Below are 26,950 nucleotides of genomic sequence, written 5' to 3' on the forward strand. Positions count from 1 at the left end.
GCTGATCAAGGGAGGCGACGCAGGGGAAGATGGCGGCAATGAGGTGATCTGCTACAACGGATAAGAGGAGAAATCAACCACAAGATTCAGATAAGCCAGAAAGGCTGAGGGAGAATCTACCGCAAGCAGAGGATTGTCAGCAGAGGAGGGGCTGTAAGTAGAGGCTGAATTTGCAATAGCATTGTCCCTGACCAAAGAAGGCGAAGCAGAGGGGGGGCCAGAGATCGTCCCGACACCAGCAGGGGTGGCGTTCTGGTGGCTAGATGAGACCAATGGACAAGTTGAACCTACATCATAATGGTTAGAAAACTTGCATGTGATGAAAGTGTTTTAGTTAATTTAGGGCTCTGATACCAAGTTGAGAATAATAGAATGTCATAGGTTGTGCCTTGGCCAACCTTCCTATTTATATATATGTGGTAGAACACGGCAATAACTGTAGCGATTACAACATTGAAATAATCCTAGTATAATTTCCTATTCAGAGATATACATGTTATACATTCTATAATAGGACTTACTCAGCAAGTTTGTAGTCCATCTACACCCATAGGTGTACAAGAGTCTTCAATGACTTACCACATTTTCATCTCATTAATACATGTGTAAGGGGTATTTGTCCCTCATTAATGTCTGTGTTAGGAATATTTATCCTTCATTAATGCATATGTAATAGATATTTGTTCCTCATTAGTATTATAATGGTGAAATGACTTTTCAGCCTCTCATCAAACAAAAAGATAAAATTCAAGAGATATAAATACCATCTGAACTACCAAAGTATGGGGTTCATAATTTCTCAATTCTCAACATATACACTTAACAATATTTTATTTCATAGAGCATTTAATACATACCAAAATAAAAACGAACAACCTTGTTCCTAAGATTTAATGTTTCTTTACATATTTATTGCACTTTCTCTACAAAGATGCTGACTTAAGTATTCGAGAGTCTTTAAATCCACCAAAAGAGGATTGTTTTGTAGGTGCTAGGCTTTCTACATCAACTACCACCTTCCAAAGCTATGAAAATGGATCAAATTGCAAAAACATTTTATTAAACCTATTATTCAACAATCAAAAAATCATATTTCTAAATATCTTGAATTTTGAAACATCATCATTATATAAATAAATTAAACAAATAAATCTGATTATATATATATATATATACAGGTTGAAAAGGTAAACCAGTTCTTTTTGTCCACTATACTTGATGCGCGGGGTTTAAGCTATGTCTTCGGTTATGGTTTGTCATTAAATAGAAAATGTGAATGTTTTGCTGAATTAAGTGAATGCAGCTGCAGTAACACAACAAATGCGGGACCTATTTAACTTAATTGGGTTTGTCCGTTTTGGCATTTCTGGCATAGTAATCAATAATATTTCTAGGTACATTTTGTACGTTACCATTCCAAAACAAATTGCTCAGGAATTGGCTGGTATGAGTTCATAAATAGTTGTTGAAATAATTTCCTTTTTTTTTATGTTTATATGTTATTTTCTCAATCCAATTGCTATTTTGAATCACAGAACCCAGATGGAATATATAGGTGACAGTGGATCCAACTGAAGTTGCTTGCATGGAGGCTGAAAGCTATAATGTAGTGGAAAGAGATGGTGTGAATCTGTTGGCACATATTGGATTGTGTCAAGGAAGCCTAATGCCGCTATGCCACTGTTTTAAGTCAGCATTGGGCGTCACTTGCTATTGCCTTGGAGTTTAGGACATACACACATCCAGTGCCTGCAGTTTTATCTATTTGTTAATGTTCGTTTCATGAAAGTTGCAACTAAGGAAATTTTGCTGGTCACTCTCTGCTACTTGTTTCACAGTTCTCCACAGAAGCATCTTTTCAGAGTAGTATTATGATTTCAGTGAATCTTTGATTAATTTCTTCAGCGTCAATATCTCTCCAAGAGATGGAACTGGAGAAGTGTGTCCATTCAGGCCTGATCAGGGGCTCCAGCCATCTCTCACTGATGAGCTTCAATTAGGACCTTTCTTTTAACGTTCAGAAGAGTAATGTTGGTTTAGATGATAAATGGATTGACTAAATATATTTTTCTGATGTAATTCCTCATTCTAATATAATATTTTGTCCTTTCTCATGTTAGAATTTCAATGATATTTAATCCATATTCGTAAAAGATGAAGCAATGCATCCTCATGATCATGTGTAACAACAATAGTTCAATGAGTTATCATGCCAGAAAATTATAACTAATGAATACGATCTCATTCGACAACAAGGAAACTAAGTCTGGATTGAATTGAACTGATCGCACCTATTCCTCACTTCTCCGTTTATTGCAGTCTTGATCCCATGAATGCTAAGCTTCTGCATTGCACGAGAGAAATCCTGGAAGAAAACTGTCTGGTTTGTTGCATAAAGCTCCACAAAAGGCTTAGTTCTTGGGTCCTTAACAAGGGCATGATCATATGCCAAAAGCCCCAGCCCCCTAGGCAAGTTCTTGAAATACATATTATCAAACTTGCCTGGCGTAAACACATCATTGAAGGCCGACATGGTTTTATCTGTGGTGTGATTAGCACAGATATTTCTCAATCCGGCTGCAAACTTGGAGTTGAGTTCAGGATCAGTTGCTTGTTTCTTGCTGTAACTAAATAGCCTATCGGAGAATTCAATGCAATGAGAGAATCCAATGGTGTGACCACCTGTTAATGCAACCATTTCTTGAACATTGAATCCTTTGGAGGCAAACAAATTGATCACATGGGTCATACTCATGTTGCTCCTGGGGAGATTTCCCTCTACCCTGGAGGCCTTAGAGACCAAACCATCCTTCCTTCCTAGTCGGATTTTGTAATAAGGTCCTCCAACCATGGTGACAAGATCACGTGTGGCCACTGCAAGGATGTCCGCGCAGGAGACGACTTTAGGGCAAGTTAGCTCAAGTGTAGTCTTTGCCTTAATCACCACCTCGTAGCCATCCCCTGACAGGGAGAGGTTAACGTCTGCATCGCGCTCGGCGGTGTTGAATGAGTTTGATGCTATGAAAACCGAGGCATCACATCCCTCAACCATGCAGTCATGGAAGAAGAGACGTAGAGTGCCGGCCGCGGTTGCAGGGTTGCTCATTTGTTTGGTGGTGATGGTTTCACGAACAATCTTTTCGAAGTTAGGGCATGATCTCTTGTAGTAATCAAAGGAGAGATTGGACTTCGACTCTGAGAAAGGAATGGAGAGGAAGAGAAGCAGAAGAATACGCAGAGGGAAAGCCATGCTTGGTGGAGAGAAAGAGGAATTAAGGAGGATTCCTTTCTTTCTCAAAATTTCCTCTCAGCTGGCAAAGGATTTGATTTTTCAGCAATAAGAAATGATGATAAGGAAGAGGAAGAAAAGCTTTGGGTGGATGGGAGGTGATTTAGGGAAACCGATACATTTTTGTCGGATAAAGGAGAATTTAGTTAGGTTAATTTCTGCTATTTTTTTCATTTGTTTGTCTTCCCCACCTTGTTATTGATCAGTAGCTTAATTATAGTTTACTATTTTTGCATTACTGTATATTTTTAGGGCCTTGCATGTCTTAATGGTTCTAAACCTTTCATGGGATACGTCTTTTGCCTCTCGAGAGTGAAAGGCGCTATGCCAGCAAGAAACCATACGTGTTTTTGCAAATTCCAGTTGCCCTTTTTCATTCGTCTTCTTAATTTCTTCAAAGTTCAAACTCCTGCTCATGAATATATATATATATATTATTGTTTCTCTTACAAGTTCTAACTTCCTCTATTTTTGGATTAATTATGTGCAGAAAGCTAGATACACAACTGCTAGCTAGGCCATATTTGCGTGTATTATTCATGTTTTGTTCATATATAGTCATAAATATGGTTATTTATTTTCTTAGCTCAAGTACTATGTATGGAAAATTTAATATTTTTAATCCAACTCTAACTTTATTAATCAAGTATTATCCATTCAATGGCTTAAAAAATAATTATTTAGGCTTTATTTAATTATATTTAATATATTTTGAATAAATAATGTACCCACTATTTTATTAGATTGCTAGCTCATTTATCTTTTCATTGCTATTCTACTACTATGGCTCATTCTAAAATACCACAAATTTCCAATTTTATTTCCAATTTTTAAAGCATGGGTTGCTCTAAACACAAAATAAAATGGATATGGAGATTGTTGTTCATTGCATTATGTTTCCACGCTGAAAATTCATAAAGGACATTCCTTGCTTACCAGTTTGCTTATTAACAAGCAAGTAAGATATGTTCTCTTATTACCTCACCTTTTGCCTATCATAGTTATAGGAAGGCTCAACTCAAACTAATCTCCCACTCCAAATTCTTGCTTCAATCTTAAAAGAGGTTGACTTATACAGATTATAGATTTATTTTTTAATAACAAAATAAGGAGGTGGGGATTTTGAATACTTGATTAGCAACGGTTAAAAAGAATCAAACATTGATAAACCAAAAGAACCTTTACCTGTTGCCATGATTCTATATCATAAAAGATCATATCATGCAAATGACAAAGTCAGTAAAAACTTCACATAGAAATTAGGATTCCATGGTTTGTGAAACTGGATATAGACTTGAAACATATGTGGGCTTGATTGTTTGGCTTGAATGGTGTAGAGGTTCACCAGAAAAACAAGCCCCTCGTAAAACAACGAATTCTTTAATACTTAAGTCAGAAAATATATGAGAGAAAAAAATATGTAGAGTACATAGTTGTAGAAAAATGTTAAGTTTGAGAACTTGTTAGTTTACATAGTAACTCAAGATATTTATAGACCTTGATCACGTCAATTTAACTTGAACATGGAGAGTGTTGATTGATTGGTGGAAATGTTGGTGTGCACGATCGATCATAGTGTTTGACATTGTCATTGATGAAATGGTTACCGAACATCATTGACATGTTAGCGAGAAATATTCATTGGTTGAGAAAGAGGCACTTGTGTTGTTTAAAAAGTGGTTCGTGTTTGCATGTCGATCATTGGCTAAAAAATATGGTGCTTGCATAAGAGTTTATACTTGCAAAGAGTTTATGAGGAAATATGTTAGTTAATCATGAAAAATATAATGTGTGTGGCTCCACATTCTGACCCCTTGATACTCAAAAACACATTGAGGTGTGTATCAATGAGAGAGAAAAAGGACAGACCTTGAACGTAGACCACATTGTTTGGGTTTGGCCCAAAAGTGCCAACATATATATTGCTTAAAACCTGCACCATCATTTGCCCCCTAAGTCTTTTAAACAAATGTGTTTGAAAGACTTGACTAATTGAGGTGGGAGAAGAAAATACTTACAGCATAATGGTTTACATGTCGTGAACATGCATTGCATGAAAATGTTATTGTGCCTGCGTGTGGCTTTTTATTAATGTTTGGTGAAATTTTTGCAAATGTTTCTGCAAGATTAGGAAGAGTTTTAATTTTATGAAGAGAAGCAATCTAGAAAACAAAACAAAAAAGGCATAAGAGTGAATGCTATGATTTGTGTATGTGTTTTAGGATGCATAGATATGAGCAATCACAAGGGAAAGACCTTTGATCCTTTTGAAGACAACAAGTTTAAAGGACATAGAGACAAGCTTTCCTTTTTTCGGGGATTATCTGATCTCTAATAGCTCGTCAAATGTTCAAACTTTCCTTTTTTCATGCTCAAATTTTGTTTTTCATTTCACGAACTGGTGAAAATAACTTTTGGTGATCAAATTTTCTATCTTCTTTTTCAAGGATTTACATTCCTCAGTGTCGTGCCCATGAAAACGATGAAAAAGATAGAACTGATTAGGGTTCTTTGTGTTCGCATTACTTTTCAAGGGAGAAGGGTATTACACAAATTATTTTCCTCTAATAGCAACTAGTACTTCAGTTTGTGTAGTGGTCAAAGGTGTTGTTATAAGCTTGGGGAATGTTAGGCAATCACGAATATGCCCCTTGGTACTCTTTATGAATGCTTTTAGGGGAGACTAATGGCATTGCAGAAACTCTTCCTTCTAGAGATGATAGTGGTCTTGCGTAGTCACATTGGCTTCCTCTACTCGAATATGATTCTCTATTACTTGCTTCAGTTTGACAAAAGTTCTATTATGTAGAAAATATGTGTTCCTATAACAAGAAGTGGGGGACTCCATTGATTAGGGTTTTAGTGGTGATGAGTTCAAGCAAATTCTCCATGTTTAACATTTTCTTGTTGAATCTGTAGAGATATCCTCTGGTGCTTTCACCCTCTCATTGTGTAATGGAAAAGATCTTAATTGTGCATTTTTTTAGTTAGATATTGGTTTGAAAACAAGAGATGAGCTTCACGTAGAGATCTGGAAGACCTAGGATGGAGCTAGGTTTAAGGTTGTGATACTACATCCTAGCAGGTCAGCGAAAGGTCATATGGAAAATTTAATTTACACATGGCATCACTCTTTGTCATTACTAGCTTCAGAGATGTTTTGTATGTGCTTTCTAGGACCTATAAGGTTATCATAGTTATTAAGATTGTTCTTGTAGAGACATAATCCTTAGAAAGTGAGTGTGTAACACATGGTGACAAAGTAGAGATTCTTTCACTTAATGTGAATAATGTGTAGGAGCTGGTGCATTTTCATGCCTTGGTTTCTTGTGACGAGAGGCATGAGAGTAAGACTCAAAAGAAGATTGGTGGTGATAATCATGTATATGGCTAGGGTGTGTTAGATAATGTTTGCTCATCTGAAAAGTTAGAGCATTGTGCCTACTTTGCACAACATTGTTTTGTCTTATTCCTTTGTGAAACTAGAGTTACCTCTATGCTCATGATTTGTTGAATCTCTTATTGATGAAACGAAAAAGGACAAAGATCTTCTTGTGTTCTTGAATGGCTAGAACATATGTCGAGCATTTTCACTTGATAGGATAATTGTTAAAGATCTGTGAGATCTAGAGTCCCTGTTGTGGGGAGATCATTTACTCTCCCCTATCTTGAGAGTATCATCGGCCATATAAGGTATTTTTATGAATAATGAAAGGGAATGAACTAGTTTTTTTGTTCAATTTTCCATAAATGACACCACTAATAAAGTCAGGAAAGACTTCACACAAAAATTGGCCATCCACGATCTGCAAAGCTGGGTCTGGACTTGAAACATAGGTGGGCCTGATTATTAGGCTTAAAAGTGGTGGAGGTTTGCTTGAAAAACAAGCCCTTCATGGGACAATGGACACTCTGATACTTAAGTCAATAAACGTATGAGAGAAAGAAATATGTAAAGTTAATAGTTGTAAAAAATATATATTAAGCCATCACGTCGATTTATCTTGAACATGGAGAGTGTTATTTGATTGGTGAAATATTAGTGTGCACCATTGGTTATAGTGTCTAACATTGTCATTGATGGGATGGTTGGTAAATGTCTGTGACACATTGACGAGAGAGGCACCTAAGTTGTATAGAAAATTGTTCGTTTTTGCACATTAATCATTGACTAAAAAATATGGTGCTTACATAAATGTTTGTACTTGCAAAGAATCTATCAGGAAATATATTAGTTAATCGTGAAAAATATTATGAGCGTGGACAGTGAGTGCCATCATGTTCTAACCCCTCGATACAAAAAAATACATTGAGGTGTGTGTGTCAAAAAAAACAAATGACAAACCTAAATGTGGACCAAACCGTTTGGGCTGGCACAAACAACATCAAAGCATAAAAAAGATCATACATCATAAATCTAATAAAATAACTTATTGCATGATTGGACTATCTGGGAAAGCCTTAAGAAGGAGTATAGGAGCCTTATACAATTCATTTGTTCTCTTCGGATCTTAAGCACTGCCTTTATTACACTATTGGATTTTTCTTTTCGCATAAAAAAAAAACCATTAACAATGTTTTTTTAGAGAAGCTTATAGAAAGAAGGATAGGAGGATCAACGACTAAGTTTTAGGAATATGATTTTTAATAGCCATTTTTTTTTTTTCTTTTTTTGTGGTCAATTTTTCTTTTTTAGTTTCGGAAAAATTTTGATTTTTTGTAAATTAATTTTTTTTATCAACTAATGTTATAAATTTTTAAAAATTAAAAAATATATATTTTAATATATTTCTAAATAAAAAATACTTTAAAAAATAACCTCTACCATATTTATTAATTAATTTTCACTTTTATTGGATTTCCAAAAAATTTTATTGAACATTTTATTAAATTAGATACGTGTCATAATTTTTATGGGCTTAAGGCCAATATTTAACATAGTTTTTCATCAACTCTAACGGGATGATGTATAAGGGACGTTTAAAACAACAAATCAAAAGTATAGGGACTAAGAAAATATTAAAAATAGAGACTATTTGACCAAAAATCTGATTGGCTGTTCTTAAGAACTTCTACGGATGAGCTATAGTGCTGGAATTGCAGTCTTCTCCTAAAAGAATCCATCTTTTCCTTTTTTGTGAAACGCCAGCGTTTTCTTCCTGTCTCTAGCAAAAACCAAAGGAATACTAGTCTGTTTCGTTGAAACTGGAAAGGAACCATGTCGATTTGCAGGTTTCTGAAGTGGGTTGTGTTGCTTCTTGTCATGTTTCCTAGTTTATTTGACCCTTCACTGTCACACTTTGATTCAGCTAAGAAGAAACAAATGCGAGAGAAAGTCCGAAAGATGTAGGCAAAATTCATGCTCAATGTCACTCATTTTAATTTCTTTTTTCGTTTTGTTCTGATGGATGCTTAAGTCTTTGGTTCCTTGGAATGCATGTGTTTGAAAGTTTCTTTTTTAATTTCTTTTTGTGTGGAGTTTGGACAAATATTGCTTGCTCTTTTCAACTTATTGGTTTTTGAGTTGTAGTCATGATTTCTTAGGTGGTTCAGATAGTGTAATAAAAGATTACAGAAACTCAATTGATTTTCCTTATTTTGGAGCTTGACATTATCAAATTCTTACAAGAATAAACAAATAAATAAATAACACTATTTAGCATGGTTTGACCAACCTGAAAAAATAACTGTAAAGAGATATGATCAACTGAAATCCGAAGGTTCTGTCTTTTGATTGATTGCATGCCAAAAGCTCAATTTTTTTAGCACTTGACCATTTATTTAGAAGCTGTGTGACATAATTCCAATTCAATTTGTTCATTATTTGAGCTTGTTGATGAAAATGTGAACAAGATATAAGGCAGAAGAAAAGAGCTTTATCAACAGAAAGTTGAATTATTTTTGTTGACTGGTTTGCCGAGTCAAAATGTTTCTCAGTAGATTCGCTTTTTTGACCTTTGTTGCAGGTTCTACCATGCATATGAGAACTACATGACACATGCATTTCCGGTCAGTTGTCCATTTTCTTTATCCATATTTTTGGATTAGTATATCTGTTTCTTTTGGCAATCTTGAATTTGTTCTTTGATCAAATTGCAGCATGATGAGCTCAAGCCTCTTACCAGAAGTTTCACTGACTCACTTAGTGAGCTTGGAAATTTGAAGGTGATTGATGATGCATTAATGGGAAGTGTAAATAATAGTTAATTGCTAATAGAATTGACAGTCTTTAATCTTATTTTCAGCTTGAGCACTTACCACAAAACTATAATGGAACTGCCCTTACACTCATTGAATCATTGTCTAGGTATGCTACTTGAATACCCAATTAGTAGATTTTGACATTTAAGTCTATAATCTGTGTTTTACGTTTGTACTAATGCAAGTTATTCAGCCTTTTGTTCATTCTTGATGTCAAATAGTTACTAGTATCGTTGAATGATTACTCTGATATAAGTTTTTTCTTGATCTCTTTCTCTTACAGTCTTGTTATTTTGGGTAACTACACAGAGTTTGAAAGGGCAGTTCTCTGGCTTTCTGAAAATCTTTCATTTGATGTTGATGCAAGAGTAAACCTTTTTGAGGTACTAACTTTTTGATCAACTTGGAAATACCTGCATTTAGTTACCTGAAAGTTTCGTGCAATTTAATCTTTTTACTTGGCTCGACTTGTTACAATTTTTGGATTCTGGGAGAAGTGGTTCAGAGAATATCTTGAATATACTTACACTTTTGAATTTCTTAATGGGGTTCTTTCACACCTGTTCTATTGTGTAGGGCAACATAAGAGTTCTTGGAGGACTTGTTTCTGCTCATATTCTTGCAACTGATTCTAAGAACAGGCTGGTTCAAGGATCTTACAAGAATCAGCTACTTGATCTGGCTGAAGATCTAGGACAACGCTTCCTACCTGCATTTGATACGCCCACTGGATTGCCATATGCCTGGATTAACTTAAAGGTACAGTCTGAAAGATGCTTAATTTCAAAGGTGTATTCCAATTTCTAACAATAAAAAACTTGAGCTGAAATCCAAATTCTCTTAACAAGGAATGTTAGTGCACACAGTATTGATATAAGTTCTTATACCCCTTAAACTCCCCCCTACCAACACACAATATGAAACATTGCATTAAGCTATATGCATACGACATAAGTGTATTTTGCTTACAAGCAATGTGTGCACAATGCATTGTTAAAAGATATCATATTTTGTATTGGTTTCTACATTCACCTAAAATGATGTCCTTTTGGGGTAAATCTATGCATATATTATTATCTTATGCAGCAAATGGGTTACTTCCTAGGAGCAATGGCAAAATAGCTCCTTGGTTCATTTAGTTAATAACTAAGACTCCAAGAAGGCAGATGGTTACGTCGTAACCAAAGAATTAGATGGTTTAGATTCCATAGAATTTTTTGTGCACACTGAATTCTTTTCCATATATATATATTTAGCGCTTTTCAGGCAGATCTAGACATACCTCCTTAAGTAGGACAAGAGAGCAAAAAAAACCCAAATAATAGAAATGATGTAGGATAGAAGAACAAAATCACCAACAAGGGAGACACACTTGTTCTTGAAGGGATCAAATCATGAAAGACACACTCAATCTTGACAAAAAAAACCAGGAGAGACACCCTCGATCTCAGAGAAAGCAATACAAGAGAGACAAACTCAATCTTGATGAAAACTCAGTTTATTTTATTCAATAATTCAACGAACAAAATAACTGATGTCTAGGTGCTTATTTATACGCACCAAAGACCATATAAAATAGGAAAACCTAGTAAGTTTTAATTTAATAAGGAAACTAAAATCTTAATTTAACTACTAAATAATAGATAATAATGTTCGTAAATAATAAAATCTAGAATAGCCATACTTGCCCTTCATTCTCCATCATTCTCACTTGGTTGGAAAAAACTCAACCTCAAGTTCGAAAGTGATGAAGTAGCAAAAACTCTGTGAACTTGCACTCCATAGCCTAAAGAAATGTTTTTTGTACTTCATACCTTTTAGTCTTCTCCAATTATGATAACAATATTGGCAATAAGACAGACTATTCAAGTACCTTCTCAACTACAATACTGAATTTGGAAGGAAAAAAAGTCAATGTGATCAACCACTTCTTTGAACTCTTCAAAAATAGAATCTTCAATTTGTAACACTTCACTATCTTTTTGTATAAGACCCGTTGCTTTAACTTCGTCATCCACAGAATCGTGCTCTTCTTATGTCAGAACAATCACATTCTCTTCTAACAAGTTTTCTCCAATATCTTCTTCATTGCCATCAACTTGTTCTACAATGGCTACTTGTTTATAAAATGCCCTTTTATTTTGAACTGATCAGATGTAGTATTGAGTTGAGTGTGGTTGGCTTGCAGAGTTTGGATTTGGGTTTTCAAAGAAGTAATAGCATTAGTGATTTTGGAGACCTCAACATTACTAACCAATGGAGCTTGATAAACTGCAAATCTGACTTTCTGTTTTGGAGGATAGATGATATCAATAAGACTCACATTCTCATAATACATTCATAACTTACCCATGTTTATGAATCAAATATCCATCTTACAACAATTGTCACAAACACAAGTGACATCAAATCTAAATAAAGGCAGAACGAGCAAAAGCTAACTCCTCAAACATAAGTATATTCTCCAACTAACTATTTTAAGATAATATTTCATGTATGACATCCACATTGATAGGATAAAGAATGTACAAGAATCTAACCAATAAGACTAAACTTGGCTCACATCTCCATTCCTTGAGAACCATACTTCTCCTATCATAATTATATTCACATGATATTCAAAAGATTGTCCATGAGCAAGAGTAGTATACATTCCTTTTCCCCCGAAGCCATGATATTTTTTCTTTTAACCACTATAATTCATATCAATGAAGTAGCGTGTAGGAATCGCTTACCATAATCCAAAGGTAAAGAAATCCACATTGATTATGTCACAAGCTGAGAAAAGAATCCCGCAAATTGATTTCACAAGCCCAAAAATGAACCTATAGGAAATCCACTCTATTGTAATTGAATTTAACCAGTCTGATGACTCCCACCAATATACAGTAGTCAAAGGCAAGATGGAATTGTTGGCTTGAAAAAGTGGCTGCTAAATGCTTAGAACAAATATGGTACTCATGTAGCTTTGTGATCCAAAATGTGACCCCTTTTTGCCACCAACCCGTAGTACCTCAATTATACCCCTTTTTCTAATTTTTTTTTTTTTTTTTGAGAGAACAAGAACCATAGATGAATTCCATGGTGAATCCAAATTGATGTTGGACAAAAGAGAAAAAAAAACACCAAAATACGAGAATTGATGTAGGATAGAAGAACAAAATCATTAACAAGAAAGATATACTCAATCTTGAAGGGACCAAATAAAGACAAATCAAGAGATACGCACTCGATCATGGAGAAAGTAATACAAGAGAGACAAACCCAATCTTGAAGAAAACTCAGTTTATTTTATTCAATAATTCAATGATCAAAATAACTAAAGTCTAGATGCTTATTTATATGCAACAAACCAAAAAATAGGAAAACATAATAAGTTTTAATTCAATAAGGAAATTAAAATCCTAATTTAACTAAATAATAAATGCTAATATTTCTAAATAATAAAATCTTGAATAGTCGTACAATATTAAAATTTCTAAATTAATAAATATTAATTTTCATTGTTTTCCTTCATTCTCAATCAATACCTGTCTCTCCTTTTCAGTGAACATTTATTTTAGCTTTTCATAAGTATGAATATGTTCTGCTGGTTTTGTTTGTAAGAAGGATATATGACACTGCAGCAATGCGAAATTCTGTGGGCAGTATGGAGTCATGAAGAATGAGACTACTGAAACAAGCACCTCAGGATGTGGTGAGAGTCTGTTCCATTACAGTTTTAAGTTGATGTCATCACAGAATGTGCTATCCTGAAATTGGTTAACTTTCCATGTCTGAACATAGGTTCTCTGATTCTTGAAATGGGAGCCTTATCACGATTAACTGGTGACCCTAAATATGAGTCTGCATCCTTGCGGGCTCTTCGAAAGTTGTGGAGTATGCGTAGTTCTTTAAATTTGCTAGGAACAACACTCGATGTGGAAACTGGGGAATGGATTGAGCATTCATCAGGGATCGGTGCTGGTATGCAATTGACGGTGCTTTGATATCCTTTAGGTGCTAGATTTTGCATCATGAAGTTTACAAGGTTCCAATAATGAAGATTTAATTCATTTCATTAATTAGTACTGATAGATTCTTTAATGGACTTGAACTGTGCTATAGCTCCCGATGGAATTGCATGCTTAAATTACATTTCACTTCATGTTCATTAACTAACCTTGATGTTAGCGACCCTTGTTTTTGTGTGGTTGCATGTAGGGGTTGATTCATTCTATGAGTATCTATTCAAGGCTCACATTCTTTTTGGAAAGGAGGACTTCTGGAGAATGTTTCATTCTGCTTATCTTGCGGTGCAGAAATATTTCAGACATGGTCCATGGTACTAAACTGAGAGGAACTTTATATAGTATTGAACTTGTGTTTGGGTTCTTTTGTGACTCCTTTTTTCCCCTTCTTGTTTCTTTGTTGTTTTCCTCATTGTTGGTTGGAGTTGGGGTAGGTTGGGGATGGGGGCTTTATTGTTTAGGTGTAGATGGAATTTCGGGGCTTGCTAGACCCCATACCTATTTGGAATCTCATGTAGTGAATCAAGCAAAAGTTGATCGAATTTGTTTACTGAGGACTACAAAATACACTGTTGATGTAAAGCATCTTTCTTTAATTTAGGTACCATGAAGCTGATATGAGGACTGGAAAAGCAACGTATTGGCAACTGACAAGCCTTCAAGCATTCTGGCCTGGCCTACAGGCAAGTAACTGAAATCTTGTATGTCCCAGATGATATTATTGATTTCTCAAAAGGATCATCTGATTTTAGTTTCTATGATGTCATTATTAGGTTCTTGTTGGGGATATTGAAGCTGCTAACTCATCACACCGTGAATTTGTACATGTATGGAAGAAGTTTGGGGTGCTACCAGAAAGGTATCATGCATTTGTTTTTCTATAATCTTCTTTGATCCTGTTCTTGGAAGAGAACTATCAGCTTGTCATTATATCACACTTTCAGTGAACTTTTATTGATAGAAAAGAAATTAACATGGGTAATGAATGCTTAGGTATTTGCTGGACCATCAAATGTTGCACCCTACAGAGAAGTACTATCCACTGCGCCCTGAATTAGCAGAATCAACATTCTACTTATATCAAGCTACTGAAGGTCTTGATTGTTTTATTTTGCAGTTCTTTAGTTTTAGCTTTTCCCTGGAAGTTTTAGATTTTCACTTTATTTCTTTCAGAATTATTTCTTTAAAATGCTTGGGTCAGGTGAATGTGTGCATCCATATACCATTTGCAACTGCCAGTAACATAAGGGGAAAGTTGCCATTTACTAGACCTTTCAAACGTAGAAAATTTGCAAGGCCATCAGGTTCTTGACTCATGGACTTCGTTTGTAAATCATATATGCAATGCATGGCTTCATATGGCTTCTGATTCCCAAGTCGTGTTCTCATGTTGATATTCTTTACTGATTTTTTCTGTATTTGTTTACATATGTTTTTTATATATATATTGCCTCTGAGCATTGGATCTTGTGGGAAAGGGGTGGGTAGGGTTTGAATACATCACAAGAGTAAACTTGCCATTAGAGAAAGAGAGACAGAGGTAACGAGCTAAGAATATAGGTTGAGGTGTGCATGGATTGTTTCCCTTTACCCTGTTTTTCTGCATGAACATCGAGGCCAGACAAAAGGTTAGAATATTGATACTGCTCTTCATACAGAATAATGGCATGAGGCTGAGTGACTTCTCTATTAACAAACAACTTAACATCTGAAGTATTTTGAACATTGTTGATTCTACTATTCTCAATTTAATTGGCAAAAAGGGCACAACTGAGGGAGGACAGGCATTTTTTCTTACTGACATACATTTATGCATAAATGCATTACTGATTGCACAGCTCTTCAATTTTGCTATACAGTCTTTTAGTTGGCTGAAGTGCAAGAAAAGCTCGATTTGTCACCTCTTCTAAACTTGTATGTATATTATTGCTTATGAAAATTCCCAGATCCGTGGTACATAGAAGTGGGTGAAGCAATTGTTGATTCTCTTAATTTATACACCAAAGTCGAAGGAGGATTTGCAAGCATTAGGGATGTCACAACTATGCAAACAGAAGATCATCAGCATAGTTTCTTTCTTGCTGAAACGTAAGTGGTTTGTTGCCCTGACAACTCAAGTTTAAAGAAACTTCTTTTCAGCTATATCATTGGTATATGAGAAATAAAATTTCTCATGTAATATATTCTTTTTTGCAGGTGCAAGTATTTGTATCTTCTCTTTGATGATTCATTTTTGGTTGATCGGAATTATATATTCACTACCGAGGGTCACCCTTTGCCTGTGCTAAGTGCTTGGCACGAGAGACTGCCAGAGATATATATCCCATCAAACTGGACTTATGTCAAGGTCTTTCCTTACAGTTCTCTCCATCTCTAGTGCTTATTAAAAAATAATATCTAAAAGAAAAACCTCCTGCGAATCCAGAAACTTTCCATGCCAGATAAGAACAGTTTACTTTCGACTTTTTCAGAAGCTTGTGAATTGCTGTCATACAATTTGGTCCAACCCTTTTTTCTAAATTTCAATTTGGAGTTGTACAGATTATATTCATTTCGTTCCAAATTAAATGCGAAGACCAGCTAGGTAATGAAGTGTTTTTACTTGTGCAGAAAGAAAAGCCAAAACGAGCAAGTGCAATGTCTCTGCAAGTCTGTCCTGCATTGAGTTTGAATTCAAGACATGGTGAACAACTGGTTGAGAGTGCTTGCCACATCCCTGATGCACGAAATGACCACAAGTGTTTCAGTGATGAAGAATGTGGAGTTGACTCAACTAATTGTAGACGAAGATCATGTAGCCTGGGCGGTTACTGTGGGCTATGGTTGATCATATGAGACATTGATGGATCATGATATTCTTTCACGACACAGCAATTTTTTTATAGGTAAACGAGGGTGAGGGGAAGAGAAAAAGGATTTCTTATAATCTTAAGAACGGTGGATAGAAAGTCTGGCAGGCATGCAATTATAACATTAGTTTGATAAAATAGAAAAGGGGAGAGCATTACATGTTACAGAATTTCTTCACCATAACGCAGTTTTGTATTTTCATCTCATTCTTGAAGCAAATATCCAGAGAGTATATCACTGCTGAATCTCTTTTCTTATAAACATGACAATTTGCCAGTGCAAGTTACTCTGTCAATGTCATTATTCAAAACTACAGAAAGAAATATGGTGCTAATACAGAGTTGCCATGAAGTATTCTGCAACCCACGAGAGGTGGTCCTCTTCATTGAAGCATTTAACACCAATTCTTCAAACTAAGGTGGAATCTTTATATAGGCTTTTCTTTTTTCACTTCTGCGATGTTATCTTCCCTTGTGACCTCTGCTGTATCATACTGAGACAACTCCAGACTGATGTTTGCTGTGCAATCATTTCTTTATTCTCAATTCTTTGTAGTCTTACCTCACATATTTGAGCACTATTTACGGCAATTCTAATATTGCAACTGTGGCACAGTGGTGAAATTATCAAAATATTTTAAGAGGTCAAACGTAAGATATCCCTTCAAATTCTCTCAAGGCAAAGACAGCCTCTCAAAGTTCTCATTTTTTATTTATTTTATCCGTAAGATATCCTTAGGTCAGGTTTTGGACCTAAAACTAGATTTCTTTCTCATCGAGTTTAAATAGGTCATCTATACAATGCCTAGTATAGTTTTGAAACCCGACCCGGTGATCGACTCAGTCTAATGATCGGGTCACGGGTCAGATGAGTTGACCCGGGTTGTCAACCTAAAAAAAAAATAAAGCCAGAGAGAGTCAGAGACAGAGAGAGACGCTTTTTTCCTGTGGCATATATCTATCCCTCTATTTATTTTCTAACTCCCCTCTCATATACATTAACAGCCTGTTAATAACAGGTGTTAAATTTTAACACAAATCACCCACTCTCTCTCTGTCTCTCTAGCTCCAATAGAAGCCTCGACAAAATCCTCCCCAAGAATTCAAAGGACCCCAAGCCCCAAAAAAGGATAAGGGTCGAGATTATGGCACATTTGATGGAGAAGCCGCTGGAGCACGTTTTCAGGCAGGGGTGCCCTGCTGCTGCTGTAGTGAAGAAGAAGAAGAAAATGAGCTCTTTTTTTTGTGAATATGACATCTGAGGTGAGCTCTCTGGTAAGGCTTTTGAGTGGATACACAGATGATAGGAACGTTGTGGTGATTCTGTAGAGAGCGAATCTCAAGAATTGGACCTCGATTTGCAAGTGCCAAGTGGATGGGAAAAGAGCCTAGACTTGAAGGTAAATTGGTGTTTTCATCTGGGTTCCGTTTGTTTCTTGAGAAAATATTAAGGAAAAGAGCATCGAAAGGGTCTCAAAATATTATGATGATCATCCTAGTCTTTTGATGTTTCATGAGATCATCGAAACAGAGTTTTTGATGCTCAAGAAGAGATTTTATATGTTTTTCATGCCTGTTTAAAATTATGATTTTTTCTTCTTTTTATTTTCTTTGAATTGAAATTTAAGGGCTTTACAATTTTTTTCTGTTGGTGCGAAGATATTTTTTATTAAATGATTTACTTTGAAATCCTCTGCTCTTTGATATCCTCAGTTTGGTTTCTGAGAAAATGTAGAAATAGAAAATGAGAGTCCAAAACAACGTGGTTTCACGTCCATGTATATTAAAAAAAAAAAAAAAGAGGCCGGGTCTCAGCCGGGTTTGCCCGGGTTCCGGATCGACCGGGTTTCGCCGGGCCAACTCCCCAACGGGTTTTTACTTAGACCCGGACCGGTTCCAGGCCCGAGTCGGCCGGGTCCCGGGTCGGCCCGCCAGACCGGTCCGGGTTTCAAAACTATGATGCCTAGGACGTTCATAGTTAGCTTGCATCCTTATTTAGGATTTGAATATCATAACTATTAAATTAAAAAAAAAACTAAAATTATTCACTATAAATCAAGACACAATTTATCATGAATTGTAATTATTTTTTCCTAAAAAAAAAACCTTAATAAACTTGGTATTGGATGTAGAATAATCTATTCATGAGAGTTCATTCGTTATTATTAAATTGATAAAGGTTAAAATGGTCTTTTTGTATTTTTTTAAACATAATAAAATGATTGATTTACCCTTAAGAATAAATAATACTAAATTGGTGTATATGAGCTTTTTCATCTTTTTAATCTTTTTAGCACAATAAAAATGATTGAATAACTTTTAAAAGCAAAAGTTATTAAACTAGCTTACAAAAGCTTTTTCGTGTTTTCAATATGGTTTTTGGTTATAATCAAATTGATTTAGGGGTAACATGATATTTTGATAAATATTAAATATTATTAATAAAAAAAAACTAGTTGCACGTGCCAATATATAAAGCACCTTCATGCTCTTAGAGAGGTGTGTGAGGAATCGTCTAACGATGGAACACCAGCTTCCACAACGACATTGGAAACGTCACGGCGCCTCTTTCCATTTGGGACAGCATTTGTGATGGTTTAGGCAATAGTTTGTTGTCATTATCATTTTCTTCTTTCCCTCTTTTCTCTTTTCTTCTATTGAAATCCGTGTTGACTATTGAAAATTTCATAGATATCCTTTTATTATATTTCAACTTTGATCTTCATTTGTTTAATTTTTAATTTTTGTTATTTTTTTTTTTGTCAAATTTGAATTTATTTTCAATTTCATACTTGGATCTATGATTATGATTTGTAATTTTTTAAAAAAATTTAATCGTCATTTTTTTTTTGATTTTTTGATTTAGATTCTTTTGTGAATTTGATTTTTCTTTTTAATTTCATCCTTTAATTCAAAATTTTAGATTGTCCTCTTGTTTACTTTTTATTTCAAATTAGGTTCTCATTTTTTTAAAAAAAAAATTATCCTTTTATATCATTGACTTTTTCTCAATTTTATTCTTTGAAATTTGATTTTTTGGGATTTATGATTTTTCTAGATAGGGTGTTTATGGTTCAGTGACTCAGGTAACTGGTTTGAAAAGTTAACACAAGTTCATATCAGTTTTTTTACTTTTTTTAATTTCATCATTTGATGTTGTTTTACAAGCATTCTATACAATGAGGAGTGGTAATATTGAACACAAAATGACAACGACAAGGTAACATCTTGTCATTAGATACTATACTAAAATGCCTTAGTAAAATACTATAGAAATATTATTTTTCATCCTCAAACTATTTTTTTATTATATCCTTTCATGTCCAAATTAATGACCAATTTAAAAGTCAAGGGATCAAAGTGAAAAAACACAGAGAAACTAGGTGGTTGTTTTAACACTTGGCATAAAAAATTATCTTTCCTCCAATTTTTAAGTTTATAAATTTGTAGTTCCTAGAATTTTTTACAATTCAATTTTGATCTACGACTTCATTTTTCTTAGTCTCTGGTAAGAGAGAGAAGAGAAAGATGCTAGATTCTAATCAAAGAGAGAGAAAATAGTTTGTTCGACTTGTTTCCGATCATGAAAAAAGTTGATTTTAGTGTCAACGAATTCCTTTTGATAAAATGAGTTTTATTAAGGTGTTTTCTTTTTGTCTCTATCTTGCTTAAAAATATATATATTTAACCTTGAGAAGTTTTCCTAGTTGAGTGACAATTCTTAACACTGATTTTTGGGTGATTTTAGATCACAATTGAGTTTAGATGGATCTCTATAGTGTAAAGCATAGTGGTGACAAATATATTTTAGGGTCCAAAGACTTTTCTTTTTCTTTTTTTTCTTGTAATCATTATGGTGATTAAAATCTAGATTTTCACTTAACAAACAACTCGCCATCTATCAATTTATTTATTAAAAAAAAAAAGAGTTATTGTTAAATATAATTTAGCATAAATGATAGTTTAGAAATCTAAATAGTTTAGCATCAATTTCTTTTATATTAAAAAAAAACTGTTTCGCATCTGAGAATTTTTTATATTAAAAAAAATGGTTCAATTGAGCTGGAAGTAACCCAGTTGTATTGCTAAAAAAAATAAAAATAAAATAAAAAAGAGGAAAAAGAGCGACTTTTTTAGTGTCTATCCCCACACCAGACCTGCAAACGTCAATAGTTGTTTAGATTTTCAAGTGCTAGCTGGCATCCATCACAAGTCCAGCTGGATCACTAATCATCGTCAATCCAGAGTTGACAGGGGACAAGGGTGTGTTTTGGAGTGTTATAATGGTTATTTTTAAAAAATATATTAAAATAATTTTTTTATTTTTTAAAAAATTATTTTTAATATTAATAAATATAATTTAAAAATAATAAAAAATATTAATTTAAAAAAAATTATATTTTTTTAAAACATTTTTAAAATACAAAAACAAATTTTCGATGATATCACACATGAGTTGTACGGACCTTCCAGTTACTTCTCTAAAGTCAGGAGACAACACACCCACCCCCATCTAGCTGGGTCGGCTTCATTTCCTAGTCATGCTTTGTTTGTCGTGACTTGAGGCTACTCATGACTTTGCAGTCCAGAGGGCAAGAGATATTTTCATCTTCATGCCTGTGACTTGGCCTACCTGGAGATGGCCCCATGAGCTAGGTCATACGTGGCCTATCTACACCTGGAGATGACCCCATGAGCTAGGTCATACTGTAATTACAAATTCTATGAATGACTAGTTTAGTCAATAAGTGTCAAGACCTCTATAAAGTGCGTGTCAAGGCCAGCATTTATTTCGTGTACTTTAAAATTTGCTTAATATCAAGAAAGTAGCAGCTAGCCAGCCATGGCAGTACGTTCGCTTCTTGCTATGATGGTTTTGCTTTTCTGCCTTGCTGAGGTACAGGGTTGATCTGCTTTCACGGTTTATTCCGCACATGTATTTTGTTAAAGAGTATGAATGCATGATCTGCCTTTGAACATTGCTTGCAGGTATCGTCTGATCTCAAGATAGATACCGAAATACCCCAAGTTTTCCAGGCAAGGCTCGGCCCTTGCTGCGCATGTTTAGTTTCTGCTTCAATATTTCTGGCAAAACGTTTCTAGTTAATGCTGTTTGTTTCTGCACTTGTGGGGTTTTTTTTGCAGCTTGTTGTGAGAGGTGGAAACAGGAGGCTCATGCAAGACATAGGTACGCCTTATTTTGCTTTTTCCTTTCCAGCTTTGATACATACTGCGATGGATTCAATCCGCTGTACATGGAATGTTTGATTGCCCCTTTCCATTTCTATATCTGTAACATTTCTTTCTCCATTGATCTTCAGATTGTGGAGGGTTATGCAAGCAGAGATGCAGTCTTCACTCAAGGCCTAATCTGTGCAACAGGGCATGTGGCACCTGCTGTGTGAGATGCAAGTGCGTGCCTCCTGGGACCTCAGGGAACAGAGAAGTGTGTGGGACATGCTATACTGACATGACCACCCATGGGAACAAGACCAAGTGCCCATAGGACCAAGAACCATGAGCTTTGGGTAGCTTTCTGTCTTGGGTTCTCTTTTCAGCTTTTGTCTAATCAAATGATAATGTAGCCAAGAGATGCTGCGGATAGTGCTTGCATTTTAGCTTTTGTTCTTGTTTGATTTCATGCGTGGTAGGGATAAAAATGTTAAAATAGGTGTTTGTGAAAATCAATGTCTGTTGGTTTCGACTAATTATTGCTCCCTCCTTTTCCATTACATCATTAGATTATTGACTCGCTCGCGGGGATCGGTTAAATTTTTCTTAAATATTAAAAAACAAATGGTGATAATATTTTAATTTTTTCTATTGGAAAAATAATTATAGTGTGGGTATTGATTCTAACTTGGAGAAAAATTCTATGATGATATTTTGTTTATAATATTAAATTATTAATATATTGGATTTCATGCTAAACTCAAATTAACATCTCAAATTTAAAATTATAATTAAAATAAATTATAAATTTAATTAATTATTAATTAAAAGATAAAATTAAAAAAAAACTAAAAAAATAAATTGAGTTAATTTGAGGTTATAAGATTAATAAAAAGTAATATAAAATAAATTATGAAGTTTAATTTTTAATAAAATATAATATTAAATGATAAAATTAAAAAAAAAATTAATTTGCTAAATTTGTAATTCACCTGAATATGTCTCTAATAATAACAAATTTAATGTTGAAGGACTGATGATTCAGGTAATGAGATCGAGCTAATATTTTAAAAATGAAAAAAAACAATCTGATTTTACCAGGGTTAAAATATTAAAACTTGTATCTCAGATCAAAATATCTTCATAAGAAATAAATTAAAATATAATATAAAATTCAATTCATAATATCCTATTGAATGATAAAATTAAAAAAAAAATTTAATTAAATAAAATAAAAAAATTAAAATTAGCTCAGGTTAATCCTTTAAATAATATTCACGAATCATGACCAAAATAAAATTAATCTAATAAACTCGTAACTCGTAATATTATTAGAGTGTAATAACTTAAAAAAATATAATATTAAAAAACAAAAAAAATAATTTTTTTTGAAGCGAAAGTGGGAAACAACTGTTTATTGCTACAGTACTTCTCCCTTTATTTTATTGTACTGTTAATTAATTAATAATCTTTGACGCACACGCGCTTCCACAGCATAAATTTATAGAACAACAAGGACGATAGAAAAATATAATGCTCAATATTTGGATATTAATTATATACATATATACGTCTGGCTATTGCAGTTTTTTTTATAAAAAAAAAAAAAAGAAGCTAAATATACTAGTTTATGCGAACCCTATGGTTGGTTTGAGTGTTTTGACTTCAAATTTCAAAGTGACACAATTTTTTATTTTTTATTTTTTTTTATGCTCTAAACTAATAGAATCTTGCTGTGTCACGTGACCTGCACGTGAAGACATTCCCTTCCAATCTACCCCTGCAAAAACAATTAGCCCACCCACATCATTTTCCTCCAAAAGAGAAAAACCTCCCTCCATAGTCTCTGTAAACTTGGGGAGGATAATATATATATAGGTTCTCTGATTCTGTTGACATGAATGAAGCCGTTGGAGGTCAAGAATGCTTGCAGAGTATCCTCGTTTATTATCATCCAGTAAGAACGCTTAAGAGTCACAGCGATTTTTTCACACAGTGAAGAAACGAGTTCAAAAGGTCAAAAGTCAAAAGATGGTTTAACGCAAGAATCCAGGGCTCTTTCGAAAATTTCAGGGCTTGGTAAGATAAGCTCGGGAAGAAGCTTATTCGCAAAGCCATTTGAAATGAGATGATAGAATTTGGCTTGGTGTTATCCTCAACTCTGGAATTCAAGACTGCGGGTCGCTTCTCGAACAGTCTGGCGGTGTTGTCGTTCAAGTCGTGAGCTTTCAAAATCCGAGCGTGGATTGATTCTTCTGGATGTCGTTTTCTTTAATTTGGAGCTTCTGGGAAGCTAAATGAGCTGATTTCAAGGGAACTCAAATGGGTTAAAGAGGCATTGAACAGTAATGATGATGTTGAGGTGGTAGATGTATTCGGAATCAGAGGAAGTAGCAGCTTTCTTATGTTCCTTTTCTTCAGAAATGATGTGGGTGGGCAGCTTGGCCTCACTCCGGTTCATTTTCAGTCATAATTCAGCTGTGTCATTGGGTCATAAATGACAAAATGACGCTCTACAGAATATTCACCGGCTGCTAGGGCCAGTGCCCCTCGACTTTTTAAAACATATACTCGAAAAAATGCCTTGAAGATGAACAGAAGGAAATAAAGAAACCCACGAACACGATTTGCTACCTAGCAGAATTTCCTTTCAAAATGAATTTCAAGAATACCTAAACAAAATACATTAACAGCAAAAGGAACCATCTGAAGTAAATTTGAGATAAAGGCATTGGTCAGATCATAGCAAGGCAGTATAGCAGAAAAAAGGTCCATGACTAATCCTGGATTACTACCATCTTGAGACAGACTTGGGAAGCTAATAGAAACACAGCAAAAAACAACTCTTCGTTCATACAAGTAGATCTAATATCCTCCTTCCTCCCCCACATTTAAGGAACAAAGAGCGACTACTCATGGATACTAGGGAGAGCAACCAAACTCGGGATTTATGCTACTGGAATCTCAATATTGGTTGTCATCACTGGTGGAACATACTCTTCTTCTTCCTTGGGAGGATGGATGGTGACCAGATCAGGCAATGGTGTCATTGGCCCCACCTTGCCCTTAGGATCCCAGTCAAGCATGATCTTCACCTTGATACCAAGCACACCCTGTTACCAGAGAAGGTTTAAAGGAAAATAAGCCACTGACCAAAAGGTTGTAAACAATGAGCAAATACAACAATTACTGGATTTGTATGGCATGGTACTCTGCAGGAGACACAATACAAGCAACTAACCTGTCTAAGAAGAACGTGCCTAACAGCTGAATCAATATACTCTTTAACAGGTTGGCCAGAGGAAATCATGTACCCATCCTTAAATTTCATAGATTTGGCACGCTGTGCCCGGAGCTTTCCACTCACAATAACCTGTGACATGACACAGGTGAATGGGTTTCAATGATTAGCACATGCTGGCTGCCACAATTGCAAACAATAGGAAAAACAATCAAGAAATCAAAATCTTTAAGCATACCTCGCATCCTTTTGCCCCACTCTCCATTACAAATCTTAAGACTCCATAACAAGCCCTGTAAACATAACAAAAGTTTGACCTCAATGACAAATTCCAATGGGGTACATACTATATGCATGCAACTCAGTTTGACTATTCAAATTGATCAATGCACAAGTGACCGAGAAGCAGAAGGTAAATAAACAATTTCTTGTCTCTTAATTGGATATGAAACAGAACCGTTAAAATATAAGAACCCTGAATTCAAACACATGGTACCTGAAGGGACCAACAGGAAAGTTGTGTTCAAAATCCAACTACAGAGATAAGGGATTCAAAAAGTGCAGCAACCACCAAATATCAACAAAAGCAGAAGAATAGCAGGCAATAAAAAACAACACAAAAAACATAAATCACAAATTTCTAAATCAAACAGCAGTGTGTGAAGCTGTCATTCATGCAATTGTCTGCGCATACAATTAATACGAATAAACTACCAAGAATGAGAGACAATATTCTAAAGCCAGACAAACTCCCTATAAAGAATTTATGTGAACATTGTTTCATCATAGTTTGAAACCCAAAGCTCTCAAGTCAATCGAAGAGGTATATATAATTTGGTGGTGATGAGTACTACTGTCCATTCTGTTTATGTAATGAACAAGCATCCAATCATGAAACTTCCAAGCTCTCCATACAAAATATGATATTAGTACAGTGTTAACAACTGTAATGATCAACAACATCCAAAAATTCACAAAAAGTAGCAGGCATGAGAGATATTACTCAGAAAAAATAAACATCATAACGATGCACTAAATCATGCGTCATAAACCGTACTAGTGTAGGTATAGAGGTATACATGCCGAGAAATTATTTTCCTAATCTGCAAGGCTCACTCTGAATAATACTAAGTCATAAAAAGGTTGTATCTACCATCACAATTTCTGTGCAAGGAACAACAGTTGCATTCCTTGTATTATAGAAAATTGATGGCATCAACAAATATTGTCACCCTCAGACACGAGATGGACATTTTTATATAACCAACTCGCTGTAAAGATGACTTGTTCAACAGAAACATCAAAATTCATACAGATGCAAAAGAAACAGGTAGACATGCAGAGATCACCAAATAAGCAAACAATCAATAGAGTTGGACGCACCTGCGAACAGCAAGGCCTCCAAGGAGCTTGTAACGAAGAGACTCAGCCTGAGCAATGGCACAGAGACCCCTGTTGTTAACTTTCTCAGCATAGAGCTCAACACCATTCTCAGGAAACTTGAAACGTTTCTGAACAACGGAAGTCAGCTCTCTGATCCTCCTTCCCTTCTCACCTGAAACATAACAGCAGCAGGTAATACCGTGTTGAGTACGAGTAGATAATGTTATTCTCCCCCATAATAAAAAAGAAAAAAAATTACCAAGAACATTTTGGGTACGAGTAGCCCTGATGATGATCTCAGTGCGCATGGGAGTAACCCTAACTTCAACACCAGAGTAACCATCCTCCGCTAGTTCTCTTGTCAACACCTCATTAAGTTCCGCATAGAAAACTCCATCCGCAACAAACTACATATTTCCCAGAAACAAATTTTTTTTGTCAGATTCATCTTTTTTGTTTCCTAAGAGAACCAAAAACAAATATTGTAGGAGTTTTACCTTGCGTTTCTTACTTATTTGAGTAGCCATGATTAGGAGGGAATTCAAGGTTTAAGAAGAAGCTACGCCGCGTCCTGTTCTTTTTGAGAGTTAAGTGCAGCGAAGCGCAGGCCAAACCCTAAGGTGAAAACGGATGCGGTTTGTTTGTAAATAAAAAGAGGGGGGGTTTCTCGGCAAACTATGGGCCTAGGTTTAGATCAGTCAGATTCACATAAATTAAGCCCAAATTGGTTTTTGAAAGTTATAAACCATTTTTTCTCTTGTTTAAAAAAAACAAAAACAAAATAAAATAGTAATTAATTGACGGT

General features: G+C 34.9%; 4 protein-coding genes across 5 annotated transcripts; 2 read left to right on the top strand and 2 right to left on the bottom strand.

Annotated features, from left to right (window-relative positions):
* Positions 1–2,116: 2,116 nt before the first annotated feature.
* Positions 2,117–3,349, bottom strand: LOC7483472 (peroxidase 41). The gene has a single exon (XM_002318598.4). The coding sequence runs from the start codon at positions 3,248–3,250 to the stop codon at positions 2,261–2,263; it is 990 nt and encodes a 329-aa protein (XP_002318634.2). The 5' UTR covers positions 3,251–3,349; the 3' UTR covers positions 2,117–2,260.
* A 4,976-nt stretch (positions 3,350–8,325) lies between these two features.
* On the top strand, positions 8,326–16,632 carry LOC7458017 (alpha-mannosidase I MNS5). 2 transcript variants are annotated; one of them, XM_002317983.4, is made up of 15 exons: positions 8,326–8,635; positions 9,256–9,298; positions 9,389–9,454; positions 9,535–9,596; positions 9,774–9,873; positions 10,067–10,249; positions 13,139–13,187; positions 13,277–13,456; positions 13,694–13,814; positions 14,102–14,183; positions 14,274–14,359; positions 14,494–14,594; positions 15,447–15,588; positions 15,697–15,847; positions 16,111–16,632. In XM_002317983.4, the coding sequence occupies exons 1-15, from the start codon at positions 8,508–8,510 to the stop codon at positions 16,333–16,335; spliced, it is 1,719 nt and encodes a 572-aa protein (XP_002318019.4). In that variant the 5' UTR covers positions 8,326–8,507; the 3' UTR covers positions 16,336–16,632. The 2 variants fall into 2 exon arrangements, with proteins under 2 accessions (XP_002318019.4, XP_052301757.1); XM_052445797.1 differs by having other exon boundaries at positions 8,596–8,635; positions 9,800–9,873.
* A 4,452-nt stretch (positions 16,633–21,084) lies between these two features.
* Positions 21,085–22,057, top strand: LOC7483473 (snakin-2). Its single transcript, XM_002317984.4, has 4 exons — positions 21,085–21,246; positions 21,339–21,386; positions 21,495–21,537; positions 21,671–22,057. Exons 1-4 carry the CDS (start codon positions 21,193–21,195, stop codon positions 21,853–21,855), a joined length of 330 nt encoding a protein of 109 aa, XP_002318020.1. The 5' UTR covers positions 21,085–21,192; the 3' UTR covers positions 21,856–22,057.
* Positions 22,058–24,207: 2,150 nt separating this feature from the next.
* On the bottom strand, positions 24,208–26,810 carry LOC7483474 (40S ribosomal protein S3-3). Its single transcript, XM_006376774.3, has 6 exons — positions 26,643–26,810; positions 26,405–26,552; positions 26,146–26,317; positions 25,001–25,055; positions 24,763–24,894; positions 24,208–24,634 (listed from the first exon to the last, which is right to left on the bottom strand). Exons 1-6 carry the CDS (start codon positions 26,670–26,672, stop codon positions 24,470–24,472), a joined length of 702 nt encoding a protein of 233 aa, XP_006376836.3. The 5' UTR covers positions 26,673–26,810; the 3' UTR covers positions 24,208–24,469.
* Positions 26,811–26,950: the final 140 nt, after the last annotated feature.

Source organism: Populus trichocarpa, chromosome 12 (genome assembly GCF_000002775.5).
Source record: "Populus trichocarpa isolate Nisqually-1 chromosome 12, P.trichocarpa_v4.1, whole genome shotgun sequence".
Taxonomy (NCBI): Eukaryota; Viridiplantae; Streptophyta; class Magnoliopsida; order Malpighiales; family Salicaceae; genus Populus; species Populus trichocarpa.

Coding starts and splice junctions, on each gene's coding strand:
- LOC7483473 (XM_002317984.4), top strand. CDS start 21,193: ATGGCAGTACGTTCGCTTCTTGCTATGATGGTTTTGCTTTTCTGCCTT. Junction 21,247..21,338: donor TGCTTTTCTGCCTTGCTGAG/GTACAGGGTTGA, acceptor CATTGCTTGCAG/GTATCGTCTGATCTCAAGAT. Junction 21,538..21,670: donor GAGGCTCATGCAAGACATAG/GTACGCCTTATT, acceptor ATTGATCTTCAG/ATTGTGGAGGGTTATGCAAG.
- LOC7458017 (XM_002317983.4), top strand. CDS start 8,508: ATGTCGATTTGCAGGTTTCTGAAGTGGGTTGTGTTGCTTCTTGTCATG. Junction 9,874..10,066: donor CAAGAGTAAACCTTTTTGAG/GTACTAACTTTT, acceptor TCTATTGTGTAG/GGCAACATAAGAGTTCTTGG. Junction 13,188..13,276: donor AACAAGCACCTCAGGATGTG/GTGAGAGTCTGT, acceptor GTCTGAACATAG/GTTCTCTGATTCTTGAAATG.
- LOC7483474 (XM_006376774.3), bottom strand. CDS start 26,672: ATGGCTACTCAAATAAGTAAGAAACGCAAG. Junction 26,318..26,404: donor TCGTACCCAAAATGTTCTTG/GTAATTTTTTTT, acceptor GTTATGTTTCAG/GTGAGAAGGGAAGGAGGATC. Junction 24,635..24,762: donor GGCACGTTCTTCTTAGACAG/GTTAGTTGCTTG, acceptor CTCTGGTAACAG/GGTGTGCTTGGTATCAAGGT.
- LOC7483472 (XM_002318598.4), bottom strand. CDS start 3,250: ATGGCTTTCCCTCTGCGTATTCTTCTGCTTCTCTTCCTCTCCATTCCT.